The sequence below is a fragment of the Carlito syrichta genome, unplaced genomic scaffold (assembly GCF_000164805.1).
Source record: "Carlito syrichta isolate Samal-C Ts95f unplaced genomic scaffold, Tarsius_syrichta-2.0.1 Scaffold75497, whole genome shotgun sequence".
In the NCBI taxonomy this organism is placed as follows: Eukaryota; Metazoa; Chordata; class Mammalia; order Primates; family Tarsiidae; genus Carlito; species Carlito syrichta.
This window is the reverse complement of record NW_007019593.1, coordinates 42,034-68,943: the sequence shown is the minus strand read 5'-3', so window position 1 is coordinate 68,943 and position 26,910 is coordinate 42,034. Positions and strand designations below refer to the sequence as shown.

Below are 26,910 nucleotides of genomic sequence, written 5' to 3'. Positions count from 1 at the left end.
CCAGGTCGAGGCTGCGGTGGTCGGGAGTGGCCACTGCACTCCAGTCTGGGCGACAGAGTGAGACTCTAACTCAAATAAAAAAAAAAAAAAGAAAGAAAGTGGATCGGAAAGTCTGTGGTAGCCGGATTGCACAGGGAGACTGATGACCAGGAGGCCAGTGAGGAGACTGTCACAGACATCCAAGTACCAGCAGGCGCCTCCCCTTAGCCAGGCCAGATTTAGGTTTAGGAATCTTGGAAAGGACAGGAATTCTTCAAGGAGCGTGGTTACTTTCATGATCAGGAAAATCATGTTTAGAAAAAACAAGAAGTATGATACCACCCATGCTCTTCTGGTTTTGACTTACTCCTGTGGAGATTGGGCTTTCTGCTGAGAGTAAGCAGGAATTTTTCTATTTTCCTTGTATCCTGGCTGCCCAGCCAAGGGCCTGCCATAGCATAGGCAGTGTTTGTGGAATTAATTGTTGAATGATTAATATGTTAGCATTCTCTGTTTACTGGAATGGCATTATTAAGTCATCGCTCAGCCTTTTCTTCTCCAAATTAAATAGCCCATATTATTTTAATTTATCCCAAAGCATTTTAAGCAGACACCATTTGCCAAGCCTCATGTATCTTTATGTGTTAAACTGCTTTTTCCTCCCCAGGTTCAAGGGCAGACGGGGTTTTTGAAGAGGATTCACAAATTGACATAGCCACAGTACAGGATATGCTTAGCAGCCACCATTACAAGTCATTCAAAGTCAGCATGATCCACAGACTACGATTCACAACCGATGTACAGTTAGGTAAGTGCATGAACAGATGATGAACTGACTCTTTATATCAGCAGTCAATGTAGAAATCGGGAGAGAAACAACATACAACTTTTATGTGACCTGAATGACTAGAAGTAATTTGTTTTCTGAGAAAATGTTTAAACAATGAAGTTTAAAGTACATCCTTTTTCCCTCTTGAGTGCTCTGTCTTGTCTTCTTTTTTATGAAGCAGAAGATTAGAAATAGAACTAACTTGAGGCTCTTTTCAAACTGATTGACTTCTGTGAAGTTCCATAATTCTTCTCATCCTGTAATTCTCTCACATTCTCTCCTTGAAACTGCTTGGTAATGCTGCCATTTACCTTTCCTTACTCAGTGTACTAATTGCTTATTCATTCATGCTTTCATTCAGGAAACTTTTTAATGATCTCAGAAGTTATATTTGGATCCCTATCAGATAATCTTGAACTAACTTTCAAGTAACACTTGGGGTTAATTTGTTTCAATTATGTGCTAAACTTCTGTTTTAATTTAAACCCAACAGGAGTAGAAGTGTCATAGTGGTCACATAATATGAATACTCATCACCATCATCATTGCCACCTTTTACAGGTGTCTGCTGTGTATTAGTCACTGTGTTAAGTGCTTTACATGTACACTTAACTACCTAAAAGACAGGTGTTTTTACTGGCCCCATCTAACAGAGAAGGTAAATGAGGTGCAGAGACATAAAATCTTATGCCCAGCTCACACAGTGGGCCAGTGGTGGTGTCAGGAGTAAACTTGGTCTGGCCATCTCAAACACACCTGCTCCTTAACAAAGGGGTTCCCATATGTGGTGGGGAGAAGAGAAGTGGGTAGGGATTCCAGGCTTACTCAGTCAGGGAGCTGAACTGCACCCAGCTCTGCCACATCGCCCTTTCCTGCATCTCCTTTGCCTTGTGCATGAAGGGAAAAAGTTTGAATTCTAATTTGAAGGCTCACTAACTGTTTCTCACAAATGCTTTGTACGTTTCTCATAGCAAAACCTTTTCTAATGTTGGCATTAGTCTGAATCTGGCTAACATATAATAAGCTTCAAAAATCTCCTCAAACATTCCTTCCCACTTGACTGACAGGAACTTAGTACAGCTAAGTAATGAAGAGATGGGTGAGTGCATCACAACCAGTGGCTCTATCAGTAACCAGTCATAACCTTAACCAAGTGCCTTAATCTTTCTGAACCTCAACTCTATCAAGTGGGAATCTCAGTAGTACCAGCATCTTGGTATTGTTGAGGGGAACAAGTAAGATACCCTGTGTAAAGCACTCAGCTCAGGCCTGGCATTGGCAAACATCTGCATGTGAGAGCTGTGAATAGAGTGGCAGCACTTCAAGGCATACTCAGGAGCTAGAGACCTGGCTACAGACCTGCTCATTTACTAGCTATATCACCACTGGCAAATGATTCAGAGCTCCAGTTTCCTTACCTCTAAAATGCAGATAATAACAGTCCCTACCTCATAGGGTAATTATGAGGAGGAAATGTCACAGAATGTGCAGAATACTTAGAAAGGTGCCTGGCATATAGCGGATGCTCAGTAAACAGCCACTAAGATGATGGAGATTATATCAGACCAAATGAATTAGGCCCCAGTAACTTTGAACCAAAACACAGACACCACCTTTTCTCCCCTAGGTCTCTATACAGTAAAGTCTTCATTTAATGTTGTAAGTAGGTTCTCGGAAACTACGCCTTTAAGAGAAATGACACGTAGCAAAACCAATTTTTTGTTCTCAACAACATGCACTTTCTGCATGTATGTTTCCAATTAACATTTTACTGAAGTAACTGGGTGTGGTGGCTCTTGCCTATAATCCCAGCACTTTGGGTGGTAGAGGCGAAAGGATTGCCTGAGCCCTGTGGTTTGAGACCGGCATGGGCAACTTGGCAAGATCTGGTCTCTACAATAAATGAAAAAATAAGCCGGCCTGGTGGCATGTGCCTGTATTTCCAGCTACTCAGAAAGCTGAGGCAGAAGGATTGCCTGAGTCCAGCAGGTCAAGGCTGCTGTGGTCATGATCGTGCAGCTGCACTCCAGCCTGGCTGACAGAGTGAGACTCCAACTCAAAAAATAAAATAAGAAATAAAAATAAAATTTTACTGAAGTAAGAATGCTACCTAGATGTCCATCAGTTTGTATTTGGCTGTGTTACTTGCCCACTAGCAAAGAGTCTGCTTTTTCTGAGTGGGCCTGATTTTAAGAAACCCAATAAGTAACCCAGCTGTGGTCAAGACAGAGGGCTAAGGTTATGTTCCCAGGTGAGCTTAGTCAGCCAGTCCATCCCTGCTGATTCCCCAGTATGAAAAGCTGTGCCTTGGAATGGTGACCAAGGTCATGGGCCTCTTTCCCCACCTTCGTCCAAAGGCAAAAAGACAAACTTAATTCATCAGATTCTGACTTGTATATTCATTCAAAGCAAAAGAATCTACTAAAACTCTCTGCAGGCAGTCAGTACTGGGTTCAAATCCAAGCTCTGCTACCTGCAAGTGTCACCTTTTAATCTTAGTTTTTGTCATTTATAAAATGGAGAGTATAATGTTTACATTTTAAGTGTATATGAAAATGTCTGGCACTTAGAAACTGTATTCTTGCTGGGCTCGGTGACTCAGCCTGTAATCCCACGCCTTGGGAGGCTGAGGTGAGTGAATTGCCTGAGCCCGCGGGTTCGAGACCCTCCTGGGCAACTTGGTGAGACCTCATCTCTACAATAAAAATAAAAAATCATCCGGGCATGGTAGTATGCGCCTGTAGTTCCTGCTACTTGAAAGGCTGAGGCGAAAGGATCGCCGGAGCCCAGCAGGTCGAGGCTGCGGTGGCCGGGAGCGGCCACTGCACTCCAGTCTGGGCGACGGAGTGAGACTCCAACTCAAAAAAAAAAGAAACTGTATTCTGTTGCCCTGGTATCGTTATCGTTGATATTTTGCCTTCTCTCTTAGTCCACTATCTTGACAGTATCGAACCGTATCACTCAGATTAGGTGGTAGCTCTCCTGGCATAGTTTTACTGTGGCCACATGGAGAATTGTCAGGCTTAAGTGGATGATGACAGTGATGCAAATGTCTCTCTAGAGCAGTGGTTCTCTGACATGAGATGGGAGGCCTGGGCCCAGTCACCTCTGAATGCTTCCAGTGGCGCACATGGCGCCCTCTGCTGGAGAGTCACAGCTCTGAGGCACTTCTAAAACACATCAGAACATTTGTTTCTGTTAAGAAACTGAATTCAGTCTTTAGCACTTTATAAGCAGAAACTTCATAATTAATCCTAAGAAATTTTGTGATAATTAGATAAACTGTTCCTATGAGTATTATATCATGCAGTGAATTAATAAGCTCATTTTCTCTTCTGTTGTAGATTAGGTCAGCTATGTAATTTAAAGCATTCTCTCCCTCCTTATGAAGCAGATGATAACACCCCTTTATTCTGACAACAACAACAACCTCCACACTGCAATCCAGAAATGTTTTCCTCCTGAAACATTCTACTGCCAAGTTTAGGGAGGCAAACAGCAGACCCTTTATGAGCATTCAAGTGAGCAGCTGGATTCTGAGATCAGTAAATAATTTATTTTATTTCACCTGACTAGCCAGGTGCTTCAGATCTTTCCTGACACTGATGGATGGTCTCCCCTGCCCGTCCATCCTGTGTCAATCAGAACAGAGATTTCGCTTGGCCCCTGTGGCAAGTTCTTCTAAGTGGAAACTGTCTGTGTGTGGCATTTGCCCAACATCCCTGCTGATTCCACAGAAAACCACCTGTCCACGCTGAATTAGTGGTAGTAAGAGCACGTGACAGAGGATTGCAACAGAGGACCAGAGTCCCCAAGCTCCACAGTAGCGCTACAGCTGCTTGTCTTATGGTGGAGTGGTATTAACCAACACTTTGGCTTTACCATCTGCCATTTGCTTCTGAGATAGTTAAGGGATGGGAGAAACTTTGATCTGCAAGGCACAGACTTAAACAGATTTTCCACCAGACCTTTCTATGATTGAAAAATTGTTGAATTCTATTCATAAAACATATGGCAAAGAGTAGATCTTTTTAAAGCAATGTTAATAAGAAATAGTAAGGCTGGGTACGGTCGCTCACGCCTATAATCCCAGCACTTTGAGAGGCCGAGGTGAGGATTGCCTGAGCCCATGGATTCAAGACCAGCTTGGGCAACATGATGAGACCTTATCTCTACAATAAATCAAGAAAAATTAGCCCAGCATAGTGGCACATGTCTGTGGTTCCAACTACTTGGAAGGCTTAGGCAGAAGGATGACCTAAGCCCAGCTGGTCGAGGCTGCGGTGGCTGTGAGCGTGCCACTGCCCTCCAGCCTGGGCAACAAAATGAGACTCTCACTCAAAAAAATAAAATAAAAAATAATAATTTTTTTGGCTAGGTACAATGGCTCACAATAATTCCAGCACTTTGAGAAGCTGAAGTGAGAGGATTCCTTGGATCCAGAGGTTCGAGACCAGCATAGGCATCTTGGCAAGACCTCATCTCTTCAATAAATCAAAAAATTAGCCAGACATGGTGGTGTGCACCTGTAGCTCCAGCTACTTGGAAGGCCGAGGTGGAAGGATCAGAGCTCAGCAGATCGAGGCTGCGGTAGCCATGAGCAAGCCACTGTACTGCAGCCTGGGTGACAGAGTGAGACTTCTACACAAAATTAATAAAAATAAAGAAATAATAATTGTTAAAAGCAGTTATTGTTTATCAAGTGCTTATTACTATGTGCTAGGTACTTTGCTAGTCTCTCTCCTTAAATGCGTTGGCACTACTACTGGATAGTACTGGTCTCATCTCTATTTTTTCTATGAAGAAACTGGGGTATAAGAAAAATCAGGTAAATAATGAAGCTGGGATCAGAACTCACGGCGGTCTGAGGCTGAGTCCTGAGCCTCACTGTGGTACTATGCCATACGTACAAGTCATCCTTGTGCTGATACTCTGTAGTTCTCTGATAGTTTACAGTACACCAAGCTCTTTCACCTCTGTTGCCTCATTTACTCCACATAGCACGTTGGTATTGTTGCTTCTGTTTCATGACTGAGAAAACTGAGGCTTGGAGGAGTAAATGAAATAATGTCATGCATGTGAAGCACTAAATGTTTATAGGCATATAGCTATTACTTAATAAGTACTAACCCTCCCTCCCCCTCAGCCATTAGATACACAGTGGGATATCAAGCAGAACTGGGGCAGAAACCCCATCCAGAGTACGAGACCCACTCCATCATGCCACAGACGCCTCAGTCATTAATAACTTGTCCTCGCAGAGGAAAGTGATTACTTCTAGTCGGCTATTTCCACAACTTGTGCACATCCCTCAGTCTTGTCCCTACCCTCGCATCTGGAGATGAACGTCCATGTAGCACAAGAACTGCACCTCCCTCCTCCACTCCCTTTAGATGTTGTGCATCAGCTAGCAAAGTCTACACTTTGGGCATCTGTACTTTTAGGCCCAACAAGTGGGGAAGCAGACAAAAGGAAGTATTCCAAGAATGTTCTAGAGAAATACAGGAATCAAGCAAAGTCTACACTTTGGGCATCTGTACTTTTAGGCCCAACAAGTGGGGAAGCAGACAAAAGGAAGTATTCCAAGAATGTTCTAGAGAAATACAGGAATGGTTAGGCATGATGACTTTGTTTGGCAAGACTTCTGGGCTGGCAGAGCAGAAGTGGTGAAGAGATTTCAATTTAAGAACCGACTTGGATGGGAAGAGGCTACTTACAGGGCTGTACAGGAAAGGATTCTGAGGTTAGGTCTGGGCCCAGAGGGAAGACCAAGTTGAGGTTATTTCCAATAACTTGATCTCCCATATTCTGCCAAGTTGAGGTTATTTCCAATAACTTGATCTCCCATATTCCTGGTCTCATGTGCCAGACCACTTGAGGGAGGTCAGGCACTGAGACATGGGTGCTATCCAAAAGTGCCAAGGCTGATGGGGGAAGAGCATTGAAATGAAAAGGGTTAGGTGGTGTATGCCGATCTAGGAAGCCCATATTATATTATCAGTAAGTATTTGTTGGCTGACTGGCAGAAACTGAATTATGATATACCAACCAAGGAAATGCCCAGAAACCAGTGCAAGAACCAAGGCAGAGAGGGCCAAAACATCTCCACAGTGATACTTCTCATTTACATAGCACCTTAGAGCAGTGGGTCCAACCGTGACCACGTACTGGAGTCACCAAGACCCTTGTCTCATCCCAGACCTACTGGCTCAAAATCTCCCCTGAATTGTGTTTGGAACACACAACCTTACAATATGAGGACCGTCTTACTCCTTACCTCTTTGCCTGGGCTTGTTTTTACTGACCAGGCAGGTCAGCCTTGTTTTCTCAAAACAGGGTCTGAAGCTGAGCAGTGGTTAGATAGTTGTGCCACTAACACTGACTTGATTCCTTCACCTTATCATTTGTAAATATAGATCCTTCTCATGTCATTGAAAGGATCTGTAACTGAACACATAGATACCATGAATCCCATCTGGGTCATAATTACATATAAAACCTGACATAATTCTATATGGAATATATAGATTCTGTATAGGATCTACAGGTGGATGACATAAAATAATCTCTACCAAAGGGTTCCATGGTTACTTACAATCCAAAATGTGTAATCACAATACTTGTGATTAGGGTGGTTATTTACCAAAATATCAAGTACAATGCCACGTGTCTTAGAGAAGGCAAAAAGGTTTCATCTCATAAACTGGCTCCAATCAAGTATGTAAAGGCACCCAGAGCATTACGCTGAGACAGCATCTCAAGCTGTGTCTGAGGGCAATGTAAAGAAACTCTGTGATTGATTAAAGATGTCTGCTCTGGGCCTGAACATGATGCGAGGCAGCACTTTGCCATCTATTGTCTTCCCTGCTTTAGCTGTTCTACTGTGGTTAATATTTAACACCCTAGTCAATAACTACAAGCCAGCACTCAAAGGAAGACTTTATTACAGTGTTACTTTTTAATATACATAAGCATACTTCAGAAACAGGGCAACAACACAAGAGTGAGTGAAAGCAAGCAGCTGGTCTGGATTTTATTACTCCTCAGACTCACCCTCACACTAAAAGTAGTTCTGGGTGGCTGTATGAATGAAATATTTTCTCCCGTTAGCGTTCAGTGGGGTACCTGTGGAGTACAGTTCAAGTAATGACATAATTGGGAAATGTATGTTCTTAGGAAGTAGGTTGATCTTCCTTCCATGTTTCCATTTCATTTTCTCATCAAGCACTGAAGAGACGCCCTTCTCCATTCCAAGGCACTAAAATGATCATAGGAAAACATGCACCATGCTTCACTCCACAATCCCTGGGTCCATTCAGTAATTTGAGGATGGCGATTCTGGTATTGAATGATTTTTCTGTTCTTATTGTGACAATATTTTCTGAACCAAAATTCAGAATTGACTTTAATGCTCATGAAATATAAGGTAGCAGAACACATACTATCAAGACTGCCTCCCAAAAATTCCTTTAGCACATTATTGCTTAATGCAATGATTGGGTTAAGGAAAATCTCCTGACTGGGAGTGTTGGCGACTCTGGGGGCTTTTTCTAACTGCATGTCTTCCTCTAGCTCCCTGCTGCCTTTTGAGAATTCCTTTTGAGTAATCCAGGGTTATTAATGACAATGCGTCAGGTTCCTCAGGTGACTGAGAAAGAATTGAAGCTTGGAAAAAGTTGAGGAGCACTGGTGAAATGGAATGAATGGGAATAGGATTCATAGGAGTTCATCCGAGGTTCTATACTCTGTCACTTCCTCATGCTCTGTACTTGGGCTCCAGCAGGGCAGCAGGCCTGATTCTGGAGAAGACCCTGGTTGTCCCCACTCTGCAAGTGATAGAATCAGTCATCTTAGGGAACAGCATTGCTCCTTCCTAGCTGACATCATAAGCTCACCTGAAGCATCCCTTTACCGAGAGGGTATTTAGTTTGGTGATCTAACTGCCCCAGTAAAAAATATTTGTAGTTGCCTTCTCTGCAGAGAAGAATTAGCCCTTATCCAAAGTCAGTTATTGCTGGTATTTAAAAGTCTCAGAACTTATTTCAAAAGCTCTGCCCCAGTGTCAAGCCTTGTGCTGACTGCTGCCGTCCATTCGTTCGTGTCCAGATTGCCCTTTAATTTGAGTGCCAAGGATAACAGTCTAGTCAGGTACACTCAGACTTGTCATTGAGTCTCTTCTGACCACACATTGGAATTGGCAGCTTTTAGCTGTGGCTCCCAACTGGTTTTGTAATGGTTAGTCCCTTGAATTGAACAGTGATCCTGGGGTCTGGTACCCCGCTTGAGCTCAAGAAGGGAAGGCTCTACTGGGTTTCATTTTAGTTATGACTCAAAATATGATTTTGTCGTCTGTTTTGGGTGACTTAACAAATTGCTAGAGGCAGTGCTTTTTATATTGTAATGCATTTGATTGGTGTGTGAATACATAGCATTCCTGCAAGTCAGGAGAGCTGGTCTGTTTAAGCCCTGGTCTAGTAGTATGGGGATATGAATTATGGTTACAGCTCTGTCATTAATAGGTGACATCAGACAAGGCATGTCCAAGCCCTGAGCCTCAATTTCTTCATATGGAGAATGAAAGCCCCAGACTAGGTGATCTCTGAGGTCTCATTAAGTTCAAACAGCCTGTGTGTCTGATCTTATGTGTAAATTCAGACAAGTTTCAAAGACTTCCCTGACTGCTCTGTGGATGCTATCGATTGTCTGTGTATATTCAGCAAAATCCAGTCTGGCGAAGAGTTGTTCAGTGGCACTCCCTGGGGGCTTTCTCAGGCTTTCATCGGCTCTGGGTAATCTGAAGACAAGAGGCTTGTAGAATTGCATAAAAAGCTACTCCAGGATTTAAAAACAGTGGAGCTTTTGTAGTCTTAAATTCAAAGTTGTAGCAAATTGAACCAAGCTCATGATGTCTGAGCAAATAAACAATAACTCAGGAAACACACTGAGACATGGAATGTTAAATACCCTAATTTTTGCCAAAATGGTGTTTTAACTTCTTTGAGGGGTATTTTAAGAGTGTCTTGAGGAAGGGTGTGCTTTCTGAGAGTCAAGCATTCTCCTTTGGGACAGTAGAAAGCAGCTGGCAGGTCAGAACATATGGTAAACTTAGCTAGACTTGGACTTCGACCTCAGCTCTGCAGTTTGCTAACTTGATTCACTGTGGGCTGGGAAGGTCTTTATTAATAATTTGAGTGATAATTAATTGAGCTCTGTTACATGCCAGCATATACTAAGTTTGTTGTTGTTGCTGTTGTCTTTGAGTCGAGCTCTTACTCTGTCACCCAGGCTGGAGTGCGGTGGCACAATCAGAGATCACCACAGCCTCAGACTCTCCTGGGATCAAACAATCCTCCCTCCTCGGCCTCCCAAATTACTGGGACTACAAGCGCATACCATCACACCCAGCTAATTATTTGATTTGTTTGTTTGTTTGTTTTTGTAGAGACAAGGTCTTGCTATGTTGCCCAGGCTGGTCTCAAACTCCTGGGCTCAAGCAGTCCTCCTGCCTCAGCCTCCCAGCTTGCTGGGATTACAGGCATGAGGCACTGTACCTGGCACATGCTAAATTTTTTACGTACTTATGCCGTTCCATCTTCATGACACCTCAGGAGTTAGTACTATTGTTATCCCCATTTTACAAAGGAGGAAGCTCAGAGAAGCCACTCACTAAGAAGTAACTTTGCCCAGGATAACACCAATAGGAATGTGCCAGCAAAATCAGGGTCTCCTGATTAATGACCTAGAGACCTTATAGGATAAGGGATTCCCTATCACAAAAGTTTTCACAACTCCAGGTCTGAGAACATTCTTCCTAATGCTGGATTGGGCCTTTGGAGGTTGCAGGAAGAGGTGTGACACTCGGTGGTGAGATGTTATTGAAGGGATTAGTGAAGATGAGGGCATTAGTCTTCCCAGCTGGATCCTGATGCCCCCAAGACTGGGTTGTAGAACAAGTCCCTGGGAGAATTCTCAACCCCCGGACCTAGGGCCAGGCAGGTCCCATGCTCACTTCCCTCCCGTGGTTCCCTGAGCTCCCCAGGCCTGACTCTCATCACTGAGTGTGTATCACATCTTTAGCCCAATGCCTGACTCCTGACAATAGTCATTAAAAGCAGCATATTAGTCACTAGCTATGTATCAGACACAAGTTCAAGCACTTTTCATGCCTCATTTCACTTCATCCTCACAAGCCCGTGAGGTGTGTATTATTATCATCTCCATTTTATAGCAGTTAATCCAAAGTCATGTAATTACAAAGTAGAAAAGCTGATACTTGAACTAAGGACTTTTTTTGTTTGTTTGAGACAGGGTTTCACTCTGTCACCCAGGCTGGAGTGCAGTGACACAATCGTGGTTTTCCACAGCCTCGACTTCCTGGATTCAGACAAACCTCCTGCCTCAGCCTTCTGAGTAGCTAGGAGTACAGGTGTGGACCACCATGCCTGGCTAATTTTTCTGTTTTTCGTAGAGACGAGGTCTTGCTTTGTTGCCCAGGATGGTTTTGAATTCCTGACCTCAAGCTGTCCTCCTTCCTTGGCCTTCCAAAGTGTTAGGATTACAGGTGTGCGCCACCGTGCCCAGCTGTAAACCGAGGACTTTCTGATTGTAAGATTTCCATCCCTAACTTCCCTGTACTGCTGCCTTTAAATGTAAAGTGGGCTAATACTGCCTTCCTAATAGAGGTGTTGTGAGTTCTCAATAAGCCACTGAACACAGAACCTCACACAGGGCCTGCCCGGAGTGGGCGCTCAAGTCTGCATTAGCAGAAGATGCTGCACAGTGCGAATTACCTTTTATGGAAATGTTTCGGTTTGTTAAAACAGACAAGGGTCTCCTTGTGACAACTCTAGAGCCTTGAACAGATCGTTTCCCCCAGAGAGTTGTATAGGCATTAGAGTTGCATTTTTGTTTATTTTGAGATGTCTTGTTAAGGGAGGATTTATACGCTGGCGTTGATGTAGGACAGCAATCAGGCTGTGTTTTCTGCCTTTGACAGTTGGTGTGATAGTTTGCTTCCAGTGAAGTTTGACTCACTGTATCTGGAAGCTGTCAGAAGTGGGAGCACAAGAAGGTCATGATGGATGGCTGTGGATAAGTGGCTGGGGAAAGCACTGGTCACGGAGATGAACGGCCCCCCTCGCTTCCAAGGGGGGGCTGTCCTGACTGCTCTGGCCAGCCCCGTGCTCTCTTTTTCCCCACCTGTCCGAGCCGGGCACAGGAAGCCTGCTGGACACCATTTTTTTGAGAGTGGCACCAGGCCAGGTGTCCTGTATCTCATAAGACCTGCCCAGCAGCACTGTCCCTTGGGTGCTGAGATTGTGAGAAGGAAGTATTATCTAACTTGATAACATTTGACCATTATCAAGACTTTAGTATGTGCGTCCTTTCCCACATTCTAAAAGTTGGGAAAGGGTACTGAATTCTGAATTGGAAACCAAAATGTCGACTTTTAAAATGATGTCTCCTTTTATTTTTGGTGAAATGTTTATTTTGGAAAAATACAGAAAAGGAAAAGATATAATTCCACTAACTAGAGTTAAACACTGTTACCAGATTGGAACATATCCTTTTGATCTTTATTTATTTATTTTTTTACTTGATGTTATTATAAAGCTCTGGGGTACAAGTCAGAATTAGGTACCTGAGTGGTTTACAAGCAGATGAAGTTTGGGCCTCCATCTGGACCTCATGATCTCTTTTCTATAAAAGGTTTTCCTGTCCTTTTCACTCAGTTTTGTGTCATAAGACTTTTTCCGAGTCAAAACTTTTCCTGGCTGTGTTATATTCCATCACAGTTGGATTAACTATTCTTCTATTGTTGGCCATTTAAGTTGAAGAAATGTTCATTTCACAAATGCTAACTTCCCTTATTTTCTTACAAATACATTTATAATGTGAATTACTTAAAATAGTGCATAAATGACACTTTAAGAAGTACCTCTACCTTTCCTTTGGTGACTTTACATTCAAACTTTAACCAAGGGAAAAAAACCATGCTCAGTGATCAAAAAAAGAATATTGATTAGGCTTCATGCTCCAGTCTGCCATGTATGAACAAAAATAAACATATGCATTTACTGGCATATTTGAACATCAATTTACTCCTTAGTGAAAATTGAAAGAGGAGACTAATGACTGCTTGGGCGGAGTTCTGTGTTGCATCATCTTGACTTAAAATGCAATAGCAAAAACGTGAAACCAACCATGCTGCCCATCAAAAGTAGACTGAATTTTAAAAAGTGTGGTACATATGCATGATAGAATATTATGCAGCCATAAAGAAGGACAAAATTATGGACTTTGCAGCAACTTGGATGGATGTAGAGTCTATCATACTTAATGATCTATCCCAGAAACAAAAAACTGAGTACCATGTATTCTCACTTAGAAGCAGACCCTGAATATTTATCATATCACTATAGGAAAGGGATTGGCAGTAGCAGGAAACTACCAGGGGAAGGAGGGGGGCACATAACATCAATAAGTGTACCTGATCTCAAACCAGGCAAAGTGGGGACCAAAGGGAGGCCCAAACTTTACCTGTATGATGACCACTTACCTACCTAATCCCGAATTGTACCCACATCTTTAAAATAAAATAAATGAAATGAAAAAAGAACCAGGACTTGGGAACCAGACAGTGACTGGGCTTGAACAGTGGCTTTTCCACTTAAGAGCTCTGACCTTAGACAAGCACCTTCCCCTCTGCTAGGGTATGTTATGTGAAACATCTAGCACAATTATTGTAGAATAACATATTGACTGAGAGGATACATTCCAGAACGAGGTTCCAACTTTGCCACTTAGGAGCTGGGTAATCTGGGGCAAGTTACTTAACCTCCCTGTGTTTGTTTCCTCCTCTATAGAATAGGAATAAATATAGTAACCAACTTCATAAGAATGTTAAGAGATCTAAATCAATTTACACAATGGATTTCTAACCATGCTGGCACATAGTTGATGCCAGTAAATGTTAGTTGTTATTAATAAGACATAGGTGTTCAATGAATGCTGTCTATAATTGGCATCATACCTATTGGGCCTAAGGAGACAGTTGTCCCAAGTGATTTCTGGTGTCTGAGCCTGTAGAAGCAGATGTGGCAGTGAGCCTGCAAGGGCTGCACCTTTGCTCTTTGCGTGGAGGAAGAGAGCCCCAGAGAGCATGCCTGCAGCTGCCCTCTTCTCCCAGTGCTCTACTGTCACAGGAAGACAGTGCTGCTTCCAGCCCCAGGCCCCCACTCCCTTGAGCATAGAGAAGTGATAGTGACAAGTGGGGCACAGTCGTACTACCCAACCTCCCCACATGGGAGCTCCACCAACCTGGCCTCCATAACCTCCTCCTCCCTCCCTCTCCTCATCACCACAAAGATGCCCCGGGCTCCTCTCCAACTCCCCTTCTCCCCTACACCCCACATCGTGTAACTGGCCCAAGCCTGGTACCTTTATCTGTAATGTGCCCATCCCCACTCCACCCTACCCCCAACCATCCCTGGGCCTGGCCTAGACTATGGCACCAGCCTCCTAACTGGCCTCCCCTCCCCCAAGCTAACTCCTTTTAACCAAGAACACCTAGGACTCCCAGGCCAGGAACAGAAGACATCTGTTTGCTTCCTAGCTGGATTCTGCCTAGGCTCTCTCTGTCTCTTCAGCAGTGGGATCTGGGTGTGCTTCCGCCATGAGCCGCTTGCAGGTCCTCCTGGACTGAAGCAGAGGGCTGCCCCGTGGGGTCAGGAGCAAAGGAGGTCCTGTGGGGGCTTCATGCGCTGCTTTAAGATGCCCAGACGCTCACAGCTCAAGTAGGGTGAGATTATTTAATGTAGGAAAGGATTTTTCCCATCAGGAAAGATTCCCCTACAGGTTCCTTTAAATAGTGACTCCTCTAGGCAGGCGAGTGTTTTACAGATCATTAACTACTTGACTGAAAGCCTACAGGGCAGAGAAACTTAAAACTAAAGTGTTGGGAGCTCCTGCCAATTACAGATCAATCCAAAATGAAGATAAAGTATCTCTGGAACTAGAAGTCAGTGGGAAAATGTGATTCAATTCAGAAAAAAATCTGATTTACAGGCAATTTTTTTGGAATACACCAGTTGTTTAAATGGTGTTCCACCTGTCTGCCCATCTTGAACCTATTGCATTCATCTTCCACATCTTCATCCCCAAGTCCCAGTCTTGGGGTTCACCTCTGTGAACACTGACTGCACAATAACCCTAGGAAAGGGCGTCATTGGGAAAGTGTTCTTGTGGCTGTGGGGAGCTTAGGCATTGATGCAGAGATACAGCCCGTAATGGATGAACTATACAGTAACAATTTGCAGATAAAAATAATAGAAGTTAAAGTGTACTTTACATGATAAAAGAAAGATGAAAGAGGACGAGAGTCTGTTACATCTGAGATGGTTACAAAAGTCCTGCTTTGTGAAGTAGGCTCTGTTGAAAAGATTGATGCAATGGGGAGTGACCTTGGCTTGGAGCAGGAGCTGGTGATGTATGTATGAGCGTCCCTCTGCTAAATGGACCCAGATTTGTAGCACTAATATACATGGGAGCCCAGAACCAAACTCAGTACGGCAATAAATCAACAACCACTTTGGGTGTCATTTCTGGTTTATATTCCACTATTGTTCTATCACTTTAATTCATGTCACTATCATCTTTTCATCTGGAACAGTTTTATATAATTTTCCAGTGGAGTTACCTGACAAATCCTATCAAATTAACAAGGTACATTAACAATATTGACTGACTACGGCTTCAGGAGTTACAGGGCCATGGAACAAAATTTTAAAACTGTCTCTGGTGCTGATTTTTTTCCCTCTCTTTCTGAGTAGAGAAGGTGGAGCAGGGTTTATTTCCACATAAGAGATACACACATTCATTCTGCTCTTCTCATTTTGACTCATATAAATGTTAAAATAAGAAACTGAAAGAGGAGAAACACAACAACACACTTGCTGCCAACAACCAGGGCTTAAGTACTTTTCTTCTTTAAGGAACTATAGAAATGTCCAGATATTTAACAATTAATGACCAAATTGGAGGCAAGAATGTAACTGGGTAGTCGTAATCTATTTTAAGTGAAATGTAATAAAATTGGTCTCCTCATACATCCTCGCCCTCCTAAAATCATCTAGACCTGAACATCCAGAGTCAATTGGACTTACGACATTATGCCTAATTGAAATGTGGTGTTCCTGAAATACTTCTAATGACAAATTCAAGCATTCAATCAGTAAAAAAATACCAGTTTTTTGTCTTTACCAACGACCACACAGTAATGACCAAGATTAAGCAACCATCGCCGCATTGTCTCCGCTGAAGACAGCATGGAGGCTCTGTGTAGTCTGTCTGCACACAGCCTTCTGCCTTTGTCTAACTGGTATTTGGGATTTATTTATTCACACATAGACACGAACAGAGTGTGTAGCAGACCTCATCACTAGGATTTTGTTTGTATTTGTTTCTTTTTAATTTAAATTTTCTGTCAGACTGTGGTTGTTGGGATGTGTGTATTTGTGGTTTGGGGTTTTTGAGGGGAGACAGTTAGTTAAACTGTTTCATTTATCTGCAGCTGTTTTTGACCTACTAAGTTTTCTCACATATTGTTCAAAAATTTTTTTGTGATGCTAGGATAAAATATATTAACTCTGATTGCCTTTCCTGTTGCAATATGTACATTGGATTATTTTAATTCTTTCATAGATCTTCATTTTTTTTTTTACTTTGACCTTGACCTTTAAACTATGGCCTAAAAATTAATTACTTTTAAGGTTCCATATGGGGCCCACTCTAGAAGGCATGTAGAAGGTTTTGTCTCGTTTCATGTACAGATTCTTCAATTTTCAGTGAAAGAGGAGAAAGCACATCTGACCTAGCTGAGCTAAGTGTGTACTCTCCTTAACGCCGAGAAAACAACTGCTGTGCATTTCCACACTTATCTCAGAACACTTCCCGTACCTGATATTACCTTTGTTCTATGAACACCTTTATTCCCAATCACTGTACAACCTGTTATGTCTTTTACTGCTCTGAAAATGAAACATGAAGTGCCAATATTTAACATTCTGGATTCCTGTTATAAAGTCTTTGTTGCATAAAGTGCATACCCAGTGCCGAGTCTCTCACTCAGCAGAGAAACAGTGACCTCCACAGCCTGAAGCCAGGCTCCAAGACTTGAATTTGGAAGGTTTTATGAAAAGGGCCTTTTGATCCTCCTGTGACTTCCTTTAAATGTTGCTTGAATAATTATTTAGTGTCACAGAAAGGAAGAGAGAGGGTTTTTTCCCCCTATTTTAGTATGTAAGGTATTCCCAGATCAGAAACTGTCCATTGTTAGCTTAGCTATTTAGGCATAGGGGATGTTGCAGATTTGTCCACCCCAGATCTTCTTCTTAAACAACAAAAAAAAAAACACAGATTAAAACTGTTTTTAAATGAAACTTATAGTTTATTTCATTACACTGAGGAGGTAATATACAGTTAACAATATGTAAGTAAGCCCTATATTGTATCTGTTATATTTAAGAAGGCATGTTTCTTAATATCTTTTTATATAGTTTGATGTTGCTCCCCACCCCCAACTCACCCACTTAGGAAACCAGACTGTGCTACTTTTGTGTGTGCCATTTGGAGTCTTCATATGTCTGTCTTAAAGAAGCTCACGGCATTCTCCAAAGCCCTAAGAAAGAGCTCATGTTCATACAATTTGGGATTTATAAAACGGGTCAAATGATTACACTGAAATCACTTACACCTTCCACTTCTCGTGACTTCTTTTTTGTCCTCCCCTTGGCCTTACAGGTATCTCTGGAGACAAAGTGGAGATAGACCCTGTTACGAATCAGAAAGCCAGCACTAAGTTTTGGATTAAGCAGAAACCCATCTCAATCGATTCTGACCTGCTCTGTGCCTGTGACCTTGCTGAAGAAAAAAGCCCCAGTGAGTAGTCCCTTTTATTTATGTCTCCTTTCTCTCTTTCCCCTCTCTTCCCCTCTTGTCTGGGTGCCAGGAGAATATATTGCCCCTGTGTCCTTTTTTCCTTGGGTCTGTTTAATTCATTACCAGAAATTTCTTTTAATCAAACGGGATTGTATTAAGGTGCCCAGAGCTTGACATGAGCCCCCATCCTGTTCTGTCTCGATGGCAGCAGAGAACCTTGCAGCCTGGCTTCTGACCTGGCAGCTCTGCTCTGGGGACTGGGGGCATGGGGCCAGATTTCTACTGGGAATTTGCACTCAGCAGAGCCCTCATTTCACACTGTGCTCCCTTCACCATCCCATTTGGGGAACTTGGCCAGTCAGACCTGGACCTGCTTTCCTTCCATGTGAGATCGAGAGAAGTTGGGGGATTTCCCAAGGCAACTGACAACTAGATTTAGATATCCATCATGCCAGAGGTGTCAACACCCCCCAGATTATTGGCAGCTGCATGACCTGCCAGCTCATAATTAAACTCTTGCCTAGTCCTACAGAAGAGATCGCTGCTGGGTTGGCATTCCTCCACTTAAATTGTCAAAGTAGATACAGTCCAGTTGTGTATTTTGGCATATTATATTTTTTCAGTTAAGTAATTGGGTATAGCATTTAGATTAATCACTTAATCATTTTTAGGACTCCAGTCCAATCAAGGACCAGAAAGGACACATAGATCACACTGAAATTTATCCATGGAAGAAAAAGTTTAAACTATATAGAGGTTCATTAGTTGCCTAAAGAAGGCTATAAGATAATGGTTCGCAAACTCTAGTACATATCGGCATTATCTGCAGAGCCTGTTAAAAAATGCAGTTACCCAGGGCTCACCCCACCAGATTCTGATTTGGTCACTTGACTAAGCATCTGATTTTTATTAATCCCCTGTCCACTAAATTTGAGAACGAATGTTATAAGGAACATTCATACTGAGAAGGAACAGTAAGAAATGTAAAGGCCAGCAAGCGTTGATGATATGGTTCAAGTTTCTGAGATAACCCTGACTAAACTGGGGCCTCAAGAGCACTGAGTCCTGAAGCGGCTTACAGGCTGGGCACATGCCACATCGCCATATTTATAGGTATGCATTTAATTTTTGTGTCAAACCCAGCTGGGCTACATATTCTCCTCCTTTCAACTCATCAGGCTACAGCTTGGCAAGAAGAGAGAACATAGTGGGACACAAGGAAAGGAGTAAGGCCATCCCACCCCTTTCCCGCCCTTCCTGTCATGCAATAAGGCCTCTGACCCTGCAAGATGCCGTGAGAAAGTTGCCTGCTGCTCTGGGGGCCTTGCCCCAAAGCTACTGGATTCCCTCTACCTTCAGATAAACATCTTCTTCCTAATCCCATTCACTGAGCTTGTTGACCAATAAAGATGTCATTGTTCTGGCATCTTTCTTTCCAAGAACTGAGGATGCTTTGAAAAGTTACATTTTATAAATTCTCCATGTCTCTGAGAAACAAAAGGCAATCACTTCTGTGTTGCATAGAGGGATAAGCTGAAGTGGAAAGGTTAGGGAAAGAAATAGAAGGCAGGATTCAGTTTTCCCTTAAACTCCCATCAGGACACTCACGGTGCCCGGGTGGTGATTCAGGCACTGAAAGGTATGGGATGTAACACACCCAGCCTAGTAGGGAACGAAGGAAAGATTCACAGCTACGCACCTCCCAGTCACCTCGTGGAATAGTCAGTCAAGAAGTAATTATTATACATCTACACATCTGTGTAAGTGAGGCCATGTTCCCCACATTGGGGATACAGAGTAGATGTGGTTCCATCATTTCAGTATTGACAGTCTAGTAAAAAAAGTCTTGTTTTATTTTCAGATACACCAGATAGTTCTGTGTAAAAACTTCACATGTGGGTCTTACAAAGGTTTCTTCTTCTCTCACTCTGTCTCCAGAGTGGCACTTTCTGAATAAAGGCTCACTACTCCAGTAAAATACTTCCTAAGTCCCTGTCCCCTACAGCAGTGCTTTTCAGGCCATGTTCCTCAGAAACTCTAGGGATCTCAGAGGGACCTTGGGGGTATATATTTGTGTATAGGGCAGGATTGGGCATGAGGCCTCCCCTTCAACCAAAGAAATTCTGTCTGGGGATTCTGCATTTTAAAAGTCAGATGATAAAAAGTTTTTGCTGCTTAAAAAGATTTGAAAGGTAACAGGCTTGCACAATAAAATTCAGACTCCTCAGCATAACCTTTACAGACATTGACAACCAGCTGACTACAGTAGTCTCATAGCCCATAATTTCCCATCTCAAATTTGGGCTGTAGTCACTGTAACTACTTGCACATGATGCATCCTGTGCTTCTACTGTTCCCACTGCCCGGAATACACCTCAGACCCTGACCCTTCACCTTTCACACTCAGCCTGCGCATTTTTTCAAGATCTAGCTCCAATGTCAAGCTCTCCATTAACTTTTCCCCCAGGAGTTTGTACATACCTCCAGTTAAGCACCTCAGAGTTGTATTTATCTATTTGTGGTCTACCCCTTCCTTCTACCCCACCTCCATACTGAACTAATTGACCCAGGGACCAGTTTCTATATCCTCAATCCCGAGCACAAAGCCTGCAGAGTTGTCTCAATGAAAGTTTGTTGACTTGAAATTGAACTTAATGAAGCCAGAATTTAGAAACCAAAAGTTATTCAGTGTAATTTATGTCATAAGTACCCAAAGATATATTAAGTGAATCAGCTTGATGCTGTGTATTTTATGATTTCCAGTGTCTTCATTAAATTAATTCAGTGACTCAATCTTAAAAGTTCATCCTCAGACCATCATCAGACCACAGAATTAATCTATGAGGCGTCTTCTTTTTCATTCTTTCTTTTTTTTAAAGGATTAATGGTAACCCTTTTTATCTTTGTGTCTGTTGAACCTTAGAAAAAAGTTATTTTAACATCACTAAAGAAATGAAAGTCACTATATTTCATAAGTTTAGCCTGTGATTTTTATCAGCATAGTGATGTATGTTTGTAGCTGAGTTTACATCAAAAATTATTCTTGGGGCCTTCTTGAATGAATTATGGCAAAGAGAGAGAGAGTCTAGAAGTAGATAAGGTTTTTGATTTCTGCAATATATTTCCTTTTCCATGTTTTTATCTCTCAAAGCACAAGTGTCTTGCCAAAGACTAGAACGTGTGACCAACTGGAATAATTTAGTTGTGAAAACAGAGCGGACATGTTATTAAATAGCTTTCTTTACAAAAAGGCATTAAGTGTTGGGAGTATAATGAAGTTATTCCCAGTCTTACTTGAGACATGTTTGTCAGAATTTTGAACAGAAAAGAAATGATTTTTTAAACCTTCAAATATGGCCAGTGTGCAATGTTTATTGAGAAAGCTGCTGTCAGACCATTAATTTGGTCGTCATAAGGAACACAACTCGTTTAATTGATGCCATATCCAAAAAGTGTGTGAATAGCTAGCTTGGCAAAGGGACTGAGCATTTGAGTGGCTGCAGTGGAACACATAATTACACATATTGTGAGATCAGAAAGACCCAGGCTCGTACTTCATAAATAGCAGGACTATGGCTCTTCTCTTTATCCTCAACTTTTCCCTCTCAGGCCGGTCCTCAGAGGGAAGATTTATTGCTCTTCCCTGGGAGTGTTTAAGGACCTGAACTTAATGACTAAATAGATACATGCTTTTAAAAAAATTGTACATACAAATATAGATTCTTAAGGGTTAGTTGAGAAAACTCTGTGTATCACAAACCCTGAGAAATTAAGAATAAATTCTGCCTTTCTAGATTCAAAGAAAAAAAACTATGATGCCATTATAATTAAAATCAGTGATTTCTCAGTCAGATTTTGCCACTCCTTAGGATATATTTTGCTATTTTGAAGGAAGTCACAAACCTCTAAAAGGTAAATTGATTTGATTTCATTTTAACTGATCAGAGATGTATACCCATACAAGAAGAGAATGTTTTCATATTTATGTTTAATTGTCTTAGAGAAATAATTTTCTGTCCTTATACTGGTCTTGGCATCGGACTTTTTGGGTTTTTGGTTTTGTTTTGTTTTGTTTTGTTTTGTTGTGTTTTGTTTTGTTTAAGAGGCAATATGTCACTATGTGGTCCAAGCTGAGCTCAAACACCTGGGTTCGTGATCCTCCTGCCTCAGCCTCCTGAGTAGCTGGGCTATAGGTGCACACCATCGTGCCTGGTTTCAAACACAGGCTCTCTAATTTTTAAGTGCTGGCCTCAAATTCCTACAGTGAAACAAAAATCAGGGACCTTTCTGTGAAACTAGTACCCATTCGAGACTCTCAGGCAGTACTTAAGAATCAGATTCAACCATGCCAGGTCTGGTTTCATTATAAGAAGGTTGTACAGATTTAGAGTCTTTGAAGGAAGCAGCCTATCATTAAGAAATCAGATTTAAACCTTAATAAAGTAGCTGTCGTCTTTATAGCTGAAAAGAACTCTGTATCTCAATTAAGTATAGATCATATAAAATCTTAAGGAAGCAACATAATAGAGGTAACCTGATTATATTCTTTTGCAATAGTATAATTTAAAGGAAATCTGATTCTGTTGATGCTGGTTATGCTGGGGGTTTTTTTGTTTTGTTTTGTTTTGCTTTTTGTCCAAAACACTGTTTGGATACAAGATAGGAACTCTTTGGGGTTAAGAGTTAACCACACTGCAGGAGGGTACTAAACCCTAGTGACTAGAATCTGTTGGATATTTGAGATGAGATTCAGTTAAGGCTATGAGTTAAATTAGCTGGGCTTATTGGTGACCTCCCGCTTAAATGAATCTTTCTTTTCATAAGTACTTGACAAGATCTGTAAAGTAGTGTATTTAATTTACTAATTAAATTAAAGCTACTGAATAATGATTTGTCCACATTGATTTAGCTTAAATAGAAAAGATCAGCATTGTTGTGATCTTCAGCAACCTTAATGGCCAAGCCAGTTAGACACAAAGGCCTCTTGTGTTTTATAGGTCAGAAGTACATAGGTAAGCCCAGGCAATAATTGAATTGCCTGCACTGCACCCTGCAGTCGCAGATTTCCTCTGCCTTCCCGTTCCATTGTTGCACTGGGGCTTAAGAGAATGTTAACGCGGTAATAGGCACAGGGCCTTCCCCATTATACGTCTTGCTATCGAGCGGTTCTGCATGACTAGTTAAAGAAGATGGCAAGAAGATTAATGAAAGCAAGGCTAATACAGAAGGGGGTACTTTTGCAAGACTTCTACCGAAGAGATATTAGAACTGAACCAGAGCTTGGCTTTTTCTTTATCCTGTGACCTTTGAACCTGCCTTACTGTTGAGAGCTGCCAGGGAAGTCGACATTTTGATTGATGTCGGTACACGAGTCAGTCTTTCCCATTGAATTCCACATCTGCACGAAAATAGCTTTTCCAGCAGAATTCATGCTGGCTAGAAGTGATAGCCAAATTGATGGCTGAAATGCTTTTATGTAGTTTTCATTTAAACCTAAAGGTATTTGATGGTTTAATTCACTATCCAGTTTTCATAGATTATACACATTCACTTACGTGTTCTTAATGGGTTCATCAACCCATAGTGAAAGACCAGTATTAAGAATGTTCATAGGTTTGCAAATAGAGCTCCAAGCAGACTTTGGGGGAGTAAAACAGTCCTCAAACAAACCCTTCACCAATCTTAAAAGGAAAAAAAACAGAAAAATCAGTCTGAGAGCCCAGAGAAACTGATTTTGAGGTTTGTTTAAATAAAGCAAAGCATCCAGCTGTTTTTTAGAAAACTATAGATGAGGAAGTCTGAATCTCACCTCTGCAGCTCACCTGAGCCCCAGCTCAGAGGCTGTCTTGATCTACCCAGATGCTGGGTTCCCTCAACTTGTCCTTGGAACACTAGCATTCCAGCTGAAAGGGATTGTCCTGGACTGCTTGTTAGACAGCTCTGTGCAGACACAAACTTCTTCACATGTTCTCTCTAACTCTGTTACCTTGTTTGTAGAGCTATATGTGTGTGGCTGTGTGTGTCTAAATGTGTCAGTGCATCCCCCACCCCCTCTTCCAACAAAGGAGAGCAGGAAGAGTAGTAATTGGACTCCTGTTTGTTACTAAAATCAACTTGGGTATAACCCAGCCCCAAATATTGAATCCTCTGACCACCCAGTGTATTCGCTCCCTATTTGACAGGGGATGTTCTAGCACAGAATTCTCATTCATATTCTCTCTCTCTCTCTCTCTCTCTCTCTCTCTCTCTCTCTCTCTCTCTCTCTGGGCTAGCTATATTGTGTTTTAACTCTCTGAGAAGGACTTACTTCATAAGTTCTAGATCAAATACGGTAAGTACTGCCTGATTACAGAACATAACAAACTCTAACATATTAAATGCCCCAGTTATTGAATTGCCTTTTCATAAGAGTACTCTGGAGCACAATCAGGAGCAGGCAGTGCCTCATCCTTTTAACAGATATGTTTCCTAGCCCTATTAAAAGGGGTCTTCATCTATCCTGTCAAAGGGAGTCTGCTGGGGTTTTTTAGTTTAATTACACTATCCAATTAAAACTCCTTGCTGCATTTGGATGCGCCTCTCCTTGGGCCTGAGTGGATATGACATTTACAAGGCTCGCCTTTCAAGCAGACAATAGTGTGATTGATGAGGTGCACATTCAGTGAAGGAGGCGAGTGCCTGTGGAAGTGCTGCTTAGTGCATTTTGATTTATTTATCATCTCCTTCCAAAACAAGGGGAGATGGGTTTAGGCAACCAAGGGGACCACCTCAATTTTTCCAAGTATGTGGGAGGAAAAGACCTGGAGTATGTTACAGGATAAAGGTGGGAAGAATCTATAAGCATAGGGCCAGCTTACGTTATTTAGTGTCAGACTCCATTCTTAGGATCTCTGACCCAGTTTGGTTTCTAGTAATCTCAAGCTACAATCCACTGTTAAATAGGGCATCAATGTGTCTCATGGAACGATTTGCTGGAGGTGTTCAGCTTGCTGGACCTAGCCAGGCTCCTGAGAACTCAGCCAACCCAGCATGTGTCCCATTGACTGACCTGGTCATCATTAGCTGACACCTGACTTTTATACTAGGCATGCCTGTTTATAGGCCCAGCTGCATCCTCCAGAAATCTAGCAGCTTTTGTCCAGGGATTATAGTTAGTGCTCGATGACTCTGTCTCTAACTCTGCCTGGACACGTTGAGCCTTTAAAAGTGCTTCTGGATTTTGGAATCAGCCAAGAGCAAGTGTGGCTCTTCAACAGAGAGATAGAAGAAGAACTTTTCAAGGTTGTAGTGACAAGGTAAACCCAACATCTTGCTCTTTTTCCATTACTCTTTATCCTCAGTGTATGATAGATGGGACCAACGTGCTTGTCTCTGTAGTTCCTGGAAAAAAGGTGTTTCAGTTCAGTGGTGTCTGGAAGGGTCAACACTGTGAATATAGGAGTCAGGAGATTCTACTTTGTGCCCCAAACAGTTGATAAGAAGAATACGCCTCCTGTATTCATCATCACACACTGTTGTTGCTCATGGGACTGTTGGGGATATGTTCACATAATGTGTAAGAATATCTATAGTTATGAGGAAAATTGGTCAGTACTGAGATACTCAGTGAGTTTTCTTACATTCTCTGTAAACTTCATTTTTTTTTAGGTCTTATTAGCAAACAAGAAAGAATTTGCATGTTGTATTTGTTAGAGTAGAAAACATTTTGAGGGAATCAGCTTCCTTTCCTCCTGGGAGAAGCTTCCTTCTTGCTATTAAGTTTTCACTTAATTGTTGACTTGGGCCTTTTGGACCCATAATAACGAAACAATTATCTAGGTAAAATGAAAAATTTGCATATATTTGCACTTTCCTAGATTTTGATTACCATTTCCTCAAATTCATTCTTATTTGATTTTATCATCAGAAGAGATCCTGATTGAGAAGAGGGTAAGTGCAGGGCTATTTCCTAGTGAAAAACTCTGTGTGAAAGATTTCTCAGCTGGATAAATAATGGGGAAAATCTGTTTTCCCTTGCCTCCTGCCAAGCTCCAAATTGTGTTTTCATAATAAATAAACGGGGAGCTTAGATTTTAAGTTGTTCTCATATACATGGAAAAAGTAAATCATACTTCCATTAAAATCAAAATGTGTATTGCTTACAAGACTCCCATATGCAGCTTCCAAGACAGAGTAACTGCTACCAGAAGAGCCTGGTGACTAGAAAACTGGACAAAATCTATAACACTGTGTTCAGACATTGGAAAATAAGCAATACAGGACTATGATCCCTGAGAGAACAGCAAAAGAGGTGAGACTAACCATCACCTCCGCATTTCTCCAAAGTTTCTCAGGGATGGAGAACCCAAGGAGAGTATAATAGTCTTACTGTGCTAGAAGACAGAGGTAGGGAGGCTGAAAAAACGGAAATTTGCACAACAGAGTATGGAGAGAAGAAGCTCCAAAAGAATCCCTTGAATCTTTCACTGTCTATTAAGGTCTGAATGCCAATGGTCGGACTTTGCAAAGCTGGCTAAAGGACAACTACTGGGGAGCTGTAAACTTTATAGCCAGAGTGGAGCATATAGGACATTCAATAGTAGCTCCATACCTTAGGAGTAGGACTATACTAGCTATGAATTAAAGACTGCTCTAGTCATTGCCAAATAAAGCCTTAAAAAGAATCTTGAAAGGACCAAACTAGTCTACAGTGTAACATTTATAGTCTCCAGCATTCAATTAAAAATTACTAGACATGCAAAGAAGGAGGAAAGTGTGTCCCATAGCCAGGAGAAAACTCAGTCGATAAAAATAGATCCAAAAGTGACAAGGATGATAGAATTAGTAGCCAAATGCTTTAAAATAGCTATTATAAATATGTTCAAGGACTTAAAGGAGGGCTGGGTGCAGTATCTCACACCTGTAATCCCAGCACTTTGGGAGGCAGAGGCCAGAGGATTGCTTGAACCCAGGGTTTCAAGACCAGCCTAGGCAACATGGTGAGACCTCATCTCTACAAAAAAATAAAAAAATTAGTTGGGCATGGTTGATGCATGCCTATAGTCCCAGCTACTCAGGATACTGAGGCAGAAAAATTGCCTGAGCCCAGCAGGTTGACACTGTGGTAGCCATGATCATGCTACTGCACTCCAGCCTGGGCAACAGAGTGAGACCCTGACTCAAAA

General features: G+C 42.0%; 1 protein-coding gene across 6 annotated transcripts in view; it reads left to right on the top strand.

Moving 5' to 3' along the window:
- Nucleotides 1–26,910, top strand: part of MAPKAP1 (mitogen-activated protein kinase associated protein 1) — a 254,437-nt gene that overhangs the window by 208,607 nt on the left and 18,920 nt on the right. For 5 of the 6 annotated variants that reach the window (XM_021710147.1, XM_021710141.1, XM_021710144.1 and 2 more), the window contains 2 exons: nt 647–787; nt 17,609–17,746. In XM_021710147.1, coding sequence (XP_021565822.1) covers nt 647–787; nt 17,609–17,746 — 279 coding nt within the window. The remainder of the gene's footprint in view (nt 1–646; nt 788–17,608; nt 17,747–26,910) is intronic. The other variant, XM_021710137.1, reaches the window with a different exon arrangement.